Source organism: Apis cerana, linkage group LG1 (genome assembly GCF_029169275.1).
Source record: "Apis cerana isolate GH-2021 linkage group LG1, AcerK_1.0, whole genome shotgun sequence".
NCBI lineage: Eukaryota > Metazoa > Arthropoda > Insecta > Hymenoptera > Apidae > Apis > Apis cerana.
The window spans coordinates 1,679,035-1,688,171 of record NC_083852.1 but is presented as its reverse complement, the minus strand read 5'-3'; the positions used below and the strand labels follow the sequence as shown (position 1 = coordinate 1,688,171).

At 20.3% G+C, this 9,137-nt stretch overlaps 3 protein-coding genes and 1 long non-coding RNA gene across 6 annotated transcripts; 2 read left to right on the top strand and 2 right to left on the bottom strand.

The window, feature by feature from the left end:
- The first annotated feature begins 25 nt into the window (after positions 1–25).
- LOC107992707 (nucleolar protein 12) lies at positions 26–1,985 on the top strand. Of its 2 annotated transcripts, XM_028664364.2 has the most exons (5): positions 26–158; positions 673–709; positions 1,004–1,182; positions 1,272–1,377; positions 1,434–1,985. In XM_028664364.2, exons 3-5 carry the CDS (start codon positions 1,094–1,096, stop codon positions 1,923–1,925), a joined length of 687 nt encoding a protein of 228 aa, XP_028520165.1. In that variant the 5' UTR covers positions 26–158; positions 673–709; positions 1,004–1,093; the 3' UTR covers positions 1,926–1,985. The 2 variants fall into 2 exon arrangements, with proteins under 2 accessions (XP_028520165.1, XP_061939983.1); XM_062083999.1 differs by lacking the exon at positions 26–158 and having other exon boundaries at positions 354–709.
- LOC107992767 (endonuclease III-like protein 1) lies at positions 1,973–3,264 on the bottom strand. The gene is made up of 2 exons (XM_017048823.3): positions 2,614–3,264; positions 1,973–2,403 (listed from the first exon to the last, which is right to left on the bottom strand). Exons 1-2 carry the CDS (start codon positions 3,262–3,264, stop codon positions 1,990–1,992), a joined length of 1,065 nt encoding a protein of 354 aa, XP_016904312.2. The 3' UTR covers positions 1,973–1,989.
- Positions 3,265–3,633: 369 nt separating this feature from the next.
- LOC107992866 (uncharacterized) lies at positions 3,634–7,933 on the bottom strand. Of its 2 annotated transcripts, none has more exons than XM_017048983.3 (3): positions 7,299–7,933; positions 6,362–6,550; positions 3,634–6,241 (listed from the first exon to the last, which is right to left on the bottom strand). In XM_017048983.3, the coding sequence occupies exons 1-3, from the start codon at positions 7,548–7,550 to the stop codon at positions 6,005–6,007; spliced, it is 678 nt and encodes a 225-aa protein (XP_016904472.1). In that variant the 5' UTR covers positions 7,551–7,933; the 3' UTR covers positions 3,634–6,004. The 2 variants fall into 2 exon arrangements, with proteins under 2 accessions (XP_016904472.1, XP_016904473.1); XM_017048984.3 differs by having other exon boundaries at positions 3,634–6,187.
- Positions 6,168–6,661, top strand: LOC133667191 (uncharacterized). Its single transcript, XR_009832445.1, has 2 exons — positions 6,168–6,310; positions 6,379–6,661. It is a non-coding gene; the product is annotated as an uncharacterized LOC133667191 (long non-coding RNA).
- Positions 7,934–9,137: the final 1,204 nt, after the last annotated feature.

The following is a 9,137-nucleotide window of genomic DNA, read 5'->3' as shown; positions in this document are numbered from 1 at the left end:
ACCAATCACTTACACTCGATGCATTCTCGACGTAAATAACGAACAATTTCCACTTAGCAGTAAATCAACACACTACATTCAACATGTTTTCTGATGTTACATCTTACTAGATGAGGGATTCTTTTCATGAAAATGATTTCTTACACATGCGCAATTAGGTATTCTATATAAAGAATTCATAGTTGGTCTTATATTTGTCGAGTATTACTCATTTATAATAAAAATAATTATCAAAAATATAATTAAACTATATAATAATGATATTTTAAATATTATAGAATATTTATGAACTTTTTATTTCAATAATATAAGAAAAATATTAATGTAATTAAATTATAACCTAAATACAGTAATACAATGTTAGTTGATCTGGATTTTAATTTGATTCATTTAATTTATTTATTTTAATAAATTTTTTTGAATGAAAAATACTTTACTTTTATTTCAAATAAAAATATATTATTTTTTCTTTTTTTTTAATTATTTTTAATTTAAATGAGAATTATCTTTTATGAATTGTCATAATTTTAAAAAAGATTTTTTTATATAATTCAACAGTTTTATAAATATAAATGTACATATATATTTATTTTTATGGTTTAAAATTTTAATATTATTATAATATTTAATAAAACTTATTTATAATGATATATATTTTATGATGACAAATAGTATATAAATATCAATCAAATATTACCAGGAGCACATGGTAAGTTTTTTGAAAACATTTTATATTTAATTTTTTATTTTTGATCAAAAAATATTATTTTTTACAAGTTAAGAAATTCCGTAATATTTGTTTTTAAACACATCTTATTTCTTTATAAATAAGATAAATTAATAAGATAAATTAAAGTGGCATTATATGTATAATTTAAGATTTATATTAACATTTAATGTTATTATACGATCATTTTTTAAATAATGAGTAAAATAATAGAATTTAAAGAATTTCTTTTTTTTAAATAATTTATATTAATATATGTTATACCATTTATATTAGATAGAAAAACTAAAAACTATGAAGTAATTATAGGTTATAAACATAACCTATAAATAAAATACTTACGTATATACAGCGCTAGATACAAAAATGCAACCAAAACTTGATATAAATAAAATGTCCAGTCAACCAAAAAAACGTAGAAAAATTAATCTTGTATTTGATGAGAACAAAAGACGGTAATTTTTACTTTTTATTAGTTTTTCATTAATTTTATTTATGAATTAAAATATATAAATGATATGTTTATCTTATATTTTTATAATAGAGAATTTCTGAAAGGATTTCGTAAAAGAAAATTACAAAGACAACAAAAAGCTAAAGAAGAATTGCAACAACAATTAAAAGAAGAAAGAAAAAGAATTAAACATGAGGAAAGTATACATACATGTAAATTTTGATGTGCAATAATAAATTATTATTTTTACAGACACGAGAACGTTACAAAAAGTTATTGTCAAATCGTGATATTCCTGAAATTCAACAATTATTATCTCAGCAAGAGTATGAAACGGAAGGACATACTGTTAGTATACTAGAATTAAATATTGATGATTTAGCAGAAAAAAATGCATTAATTGGTGAAAATAAAGGTATTAATACTTCAGAAATGGATAAAGAAATAGAAAATGACAAAAATCATTCTGAAAATGATGAAGAAATTATAGGAATGTCTATAAAGAAAAAGGAACAAATTAAAAGTTCAAAAGAAAATATAAAAAATAAACAAATTGATAATAGAAAAGATTTTAAAAAAGCAATAAAAAAAGCTGCATTAAAACAAGTAAAAAAAAGTAAAGCATTTCAAAAAAAACAAAAATTAGAACGTCAGAAAAATAAAAAAGAAAGTATGAGAAAACGTAGAAGAATTGAAAAAGCTCAAAAACGTATTGGAAAATCAAAAAAAAAATTAAATTGTTAGGTTTTTCAAAATTTTCTTTTTAAATATTGTAAATAGCACGTAATAAATAGTTTTATAGTATGTATTATATCTTTTTTTTCATACCATTTTTTGTATTTTTTATAAATGGACATATATCTTTATTTAGGCATTCATCACATTTAGGAAATCTTGGTAAACAAATTTCTTGACCAAATCCAACAAGTAAATAGTTTATTTCGCTCCAAAGATTTTTTGGAAGCCATTTTTCCACTGCAATTCTTGTATCTTCTGGTGTTTTAGTTGGTTTTTTTACCCACCCTAATCTATTACAAATACGATGTACATGTGTGTCCACTCCAATACCAGAAACTTCACCCCATGCTATTTGCATACATATATGAGCCATTTTTGGTCCCACTCCTGATAATTGACATAATTCCTTTAATGTTTTAGGAATATCACTATCATATTTATCAATTAAAATAGTTGTTGTTTTTTTAATATATTCTACTTTTCTCTGAAAAATAAAATTTCATTGAATACATAAGATAATATTTAAATAATTCTTTTTTAAATATTCTTTTTTAAAAATCAATTAAAAATTTTTCCATAATATCATATATAATTTCATATTTATCTTAATATTTATATTGTATAATATATCTTATAATTAGATATTAAATCTAAACATTTTTAAATTAATTACTAAGATATAAATTGTACATACCTTCCAAAATCCAACTGGATATATAAGTTTTCCAAGAGTATCATCAGGAGTACCTACTATTATTTCTGGAGTACAACCATAAGTAATCAATCTCTGCATAGCTGCATGAGTTACTTGATCTTTAGTTTGACTACTAAGCATCAATGCAATTAATGATTGATATCTAGCAACTTTAGCAGTAGCTTTAGGATCTGTACATTTGTGACAACCCATTTCATCTACAGGTGCTGTTTTATATTTCCGCATTTCCTTAATATTTTCTACAATAGTTTCCCAATTTGATGGTTCCCACTTATCTATTACATTTATATCTTCTTTTATAGTATCTTCTTGTAAATTTTCAATTTTATTAATTTTTGAATCAGTATTTTTCATTTCTTCATATTTAATTTTTACTGGAGTACGTTTTTTTTTTTCAACTTTTTTTAGTGAAACAACTTTATCGTTAAAATATTTTGATGTTGTCGATATATCTTTATTGTGATCTTTATTTTCTGATCGTAAAGATCTTGATGTTATAACTGTATCATTTAACTTTAATTTTTTATTCATTTTACAAAAATTATTATATAATGTTGTATAAATTAAAATTCTAAATAAAATAAAAATTATATTATGTCGATAATCGGTAATATAATTCGAAGATAACATAACCTTTTGTGCTTAATACAAACTTATCTACACACTATGTGCATGCGCAGAAATACAAATATTGATATGATATATTACAAAAGCTTCAAAGATTTCAAATATTGAAATGAACACAAAAATTAGTATAAAAATATGGATTAACATTTACTTTTTAAATTATAAATAATTTATAAATTATAATATGTAATGTTATAGATTAATTATGTAATTTTTATTTATTATTATAACATCATTATTAAATAATTTTATTTAAATATTAATTTCGATAAATTAAATAATTTGATAAAATTACTATATTTTAAATATAAAAATATTTAAATTTATTATATTTTTAGAAATCCGTACATGGAAAAAAGTGGAATAAAAAAGTTTATATTAATACAATTTTTTAATCGTTTATTTTTCTCATGTAATAAGAATAGTTACATAAATGAATAAATCAATAATTAAAATAGTACGGATTTCACGTAAATCATTGAAATAATTGTTAATTTATATTCATTCTATGATAGCATTGAATCCAGAGAAAAATTAAGATTTGTTTAATTTTTATGCTTTAAATATTCATAATCATAAGATTTTTTAATAAATAAAATATTCATAATAAAGAAAAATTAAATGACATTATTCATTAATAATTGTACTTCTAATACACAAAAAAATTGTTTTTTTGTCTTAAATGTAATTTTAATAATAAATAAAGTTACATATAAATAAAAATTGTATATTATTTAAAAATATTTCAATAATTATTTAAAATTTGTACCTGATAATCAGAACATCTTAACCACAGATTATCTTATATGTATATACACAATATTAGTCTATTGATATACCAAAAATTAGTAAAACAGAGTCCAAAATTTCATCAAAACTTTAAAATATTTATAAAAATGTATTTTTATTGTAATATATATGTATATAGAATATACATATATTATACATATAACTGAAACAGTTTGTATATCTTTTTTGGTTGAAGTTAGATGAAAATATTTAAAGAATGCTTCAAAAAGGACATATTTTCACAACCATATTTTTTTTAAATGATATAATTTTTCTAAATAATATATAATATTATAAATGTTATAAATAATAAGTAAAACATTATTAATTTGCGAAATATTTTAAAAGAATATCTTTATTAAAATACATTTTTTTTTACATTCTCAACATTAATTGAATTAATAAAAATTATTAACTGAATAATAATTTTTAGTTATTATTTTGCAATTATTTTAATATATTTTTCTTATACAGAGTTTAGAAACATAAATATATATTATTTTTTAAACATAAAATCTAAAATGTTCACATTTAAATCGAATGAATATGCTGACCATGTTATCAAAAAATATATAATGAAATATTTATCATTATATTATATCATATATGATTATGTAATTAGAATCATATTATTGAAAATATTTTAAATCTGACTTAAATTATTTGATTTTATAATGGAACATTATAAAAAAATATTGGCAATATTGATTATAAAAAATATAGATAGATCTTCTTTTTTGATGTAAAGAATTTACATCAAAAGTAAATCACAAAGTATTTGACTATCTTTTTTGATAAAGATATTCTTTTTGAACATCGAAATCAATCATTTTTTACTGTTATTTTATTTTATTTTTTTTTTATATAGGTTGAGATGTATATTTCTTATATAAAAAATAACATAATTGCAAAATATACATGTATCATTAAACTTACGACATAAATAATTAATAAATATAATTTTCTGTGAATTATTCATTTTTTTTTCTATCCTTTTCTTCTAACTACAATCAAATAAAGACACAATTTCTAATTACAAGAATCATCTTATATATTAATTAAATTGTTTTTATATAAAACTAACTATAAATAACATAAGTATAAAAAAAATGAAGTAATATAACAAAAATTGTGCAATGTATTTTACTGTTCCATATCTCACACATCCATTCCAATTTAATTTGAAAAAGGAAATTGCTTTGCATTATAATTTTTATATGTTATCCTAATATATACATATCCCTTTATTTTGCTAAGACAATTATGTATTAGAGCTCATTTTTCTCTCAATATATAAATGAGCAAATACTTTGTTACAAATATTGTCAGTCACATGTAATACTGCCATTATATTAACTGGGCAGAATAATATAAAATATTTTTTTATACATATATTCATAATTGATCAATTCAGATCAATTAATATTTATCAGACTAATTACTAAATTACTATCATATCAAGACAACTGATATTAATGTTATTAAGCCATATTATATTTAAATAATAATAAAAATAATATCTAAAAGTACCATATTTTAAATAAATTTAAAAAAATTTTTTTATTTATTAATTATCTGGATTCAATGCTTAACTAATATATTATCAATGATAATGGACGGAGTGGAGGAATGTATACATAAAAATTAATGAATAAAATTTAAAAAAAATATGGTAAATGATATGTTATATGCTAAAATTTGTGCTGATAATTTACAGAAATAAATCATCTTATACTTTAAATGCAGGCATTCAGAAAATTCAAATAAATTCATAAAATAAACATTAATTAAAATTACTACTAGAAAAAATTAAAAAAAAATAATTTTCCTATTAGTAAATAAATCACGCAATTTGCAAAATAGCAAAAACTACAATTCAAACTTGATTCATGTAAAATTATAAGTGTTCACATCATGTGTTCTTACTATACATTAATGCATTTAACCTTTGTACTCAACCTGGAATTTGATTAGTAATGGTATTAGGACCAGTAGAAAGAACCGAAGGAATTGTAGAATCCTGCATTAAAGTACGCGTTTCCTCTTCCTGATCCGAAAGTGGTATTGCTGGAGTATCATGAGAATTTGTCTGCTTCAGCTTCAGTTGACTCGGGAGCTCCGTAAGTACTGGTCCGTACTGCGAAGTGGAACCCACCAGCAAGTCAGTTGATGGATTCAAACCGCCCAACATCTTTCCTCATAGCAACGCGTATATAAGATAAAGAAACGAACGTACGAGCCAAGACTTGGATGACTTCCGGTAAATAAAACCAAACACAAAATATATATATATTAAAAATGTATTGCTTACCTGACCACTACTTCCAGCCATTCCACCTCTTGGAGATTTACCACGACGGAAGAAACGCAACCAAGCCCAACCAAAGCCCAATAGAAGTCCTACTAAAATCATGCTAGCACTTAAGGCTATGGAACTTTTTGCTGCATCTTCAATATGTTCTTCAATGCTTGTTGCAGATGTTGTTGGATGTTCATTTACCTTTTTATATAAATTATTTTCTAATTTAATTTCATATATATATATTTCATGAGTATATTTCTATATGTATATAGATATATATAATAAAATACATATAATACAATAACATAATATAGTAAAATTTCTATATATATAAATAATATTTTATATATATATATAGAATTATATATAGAATACTGATAATTTATCATATTCAAGTATGAAATTAACTGATATAAATTTTATAAATGTATTTTTAGAAAAATTTATAATTAAGCAAATAAAATATATATATATATATAGCAAAAATAATAATCTTTTTCTTATTTTTCATCTTAATCAAATTTATATTTTAAATTTTATCTAAATTTATATAATAAGAGAAAAAATGAAAATAAGATTAATGAAATTTTAATATTTAATTTTGTCATTTATAAAAATATAAAACAAATATTTTATTACTATTATTATATAAAATATTATTTATAACAATAAAAAACTTCTTTTTTAAAATATAAACTAAATGAAATATTTTACATTGAAATAAAAATTATTGCAAGTTTTTAAATATCAAATCAACAATAACTAAAAGAACTAAATAAATACATATGTATTTATCATGCATTTATTTTGAATATAAAAAATAATATTTATCGCAAATGCAATAAATTCATTTAAATATATATCATATTATTATCATATATTCCTGAAAAAAATATTCATATAAAAAAAATAAAAGTCATAATATTAAAAGATTATTTTTAATTACCTTTATTTTATTTTCTTGTGATGTATCATCTGATACAAAACTGACCAACATCGTCGTTAAACCGGCAATAAAAAATGATAAAGCAATTGAGAGTAATACCCATTCAAACCATTTTCTAGAGCTAAGTTTATGTCTTGATATGATCCTCCAGAAACCACTTCTTAAACTGCCACCACCTCCAGCACCATCACCTCCGCTATCATATGTATAACCTACTGTCGTAGGTTGATAAACAGCACCACTATCTGGCATATCTTCTCGTGAAATATACGCAATTTTTATAACTTTTTAAGCCCAAAAATGGGCACTTCGTAATTACGAAAAACTTTTAATTAAAAAATTATTAAAAAGAGATAAGTAAAAATAGTATTGCTCAACGCAATGTAAGAGATAATACTTTGTTACTATATAAATGTGACAGATTCTGATTAATGTCTATAATTATATTTAAATTTCTATTCCATGCACTGGAATATTAATTTTTCACAATTTTCTTGGTATATATTCACATGCATATAAATATATATACATATATTCGCAATGCAGATACAATATGACATACAGACACTTAGATATTACGTATTAAAAATCTTTTACGAATGTCATAGATATCGTGGATTACAGACATACAAGTAGTAACAAAATGTATGTACTTCAAATTACTGATTATTATAGTCGTACGATGGCACCACAAGCGATTTATATATTAGATATAAATATTTATATATATATTAATATTGTTAATATAAAAATAATGTTTCATAAGTACAAATTAATTTTAAAAATACATTCGTATAAATATTTCATAATTTGATAACATAGTCCTATATTAAAAAAAAAAATATTTAAAACATTTCATTATTTTTAAATAATACACGCTATATATATTTCTCAATTGCCTAGAATTAAAAAAAACTGTCAAAAAATGATTAATTCGTGATAATATAGCAGAATTAAAGGTTATTTGTTAGCAAAAATTTCGATTTTATATCAAGAGGATGATTAAAACATAATGCATTATTTTATTAATATTTCTAAAAATGGAAACTTTTATATATTTAATTATAAATTATTATTTATATATTTACCTATTATATTACTAATTTTTTTGGATTTTGAATCATTTTTTCAATTATTTTTTTATTAAGATATTTACTTATCTTAAAATATTTATTTTTTGATATTTATCATATAACTTTTGCAAGAATTACATTTTTTGGCATTTTTTTTTAACAATTTTGAAAAATATTGGATTATGTAACTTTATACATATTTAAAATCTTCATTTGTTTTCCATTAAAAAATATTTCGAATAAAATTATTTCATAAGTATTACATTCTAATGTTATTTATTTTTCTATAAATAGACATAAAAAACTTGCGAAATTCAACATTTATTTTTTAAATAGAATTATTTTTTAATATATGAGAAATTAGAATATAAAACATATTATTCTTTATAAAAAACTACTAAATTATTTATAGTTAAAAATAATTAAGAGATTTAATTATATTTAAATTATCTTTTAAATTAATAGTTTTTTGAATTATAATCTAATATTTTTTTATAGAAAATACTAAATATATTGATTCATTGATTGATATATAAAAAATTATATAATTTCTTTAAAAAAAGAGCTTTGCAATTAATTTATGTCATACAAAATTAATAATATTAAAACATAATCATTTTGAATTCATTTTTTCATTTGAAATATTTTTCTTTAAATAACGTCATAAAAATAATAACATAAAAGAAGATTAATAATATTAAATGAAATATATCAATGGAATACATTTTCATTATTTCTCTTTCTAAAACTAGAATATGTTTTAACT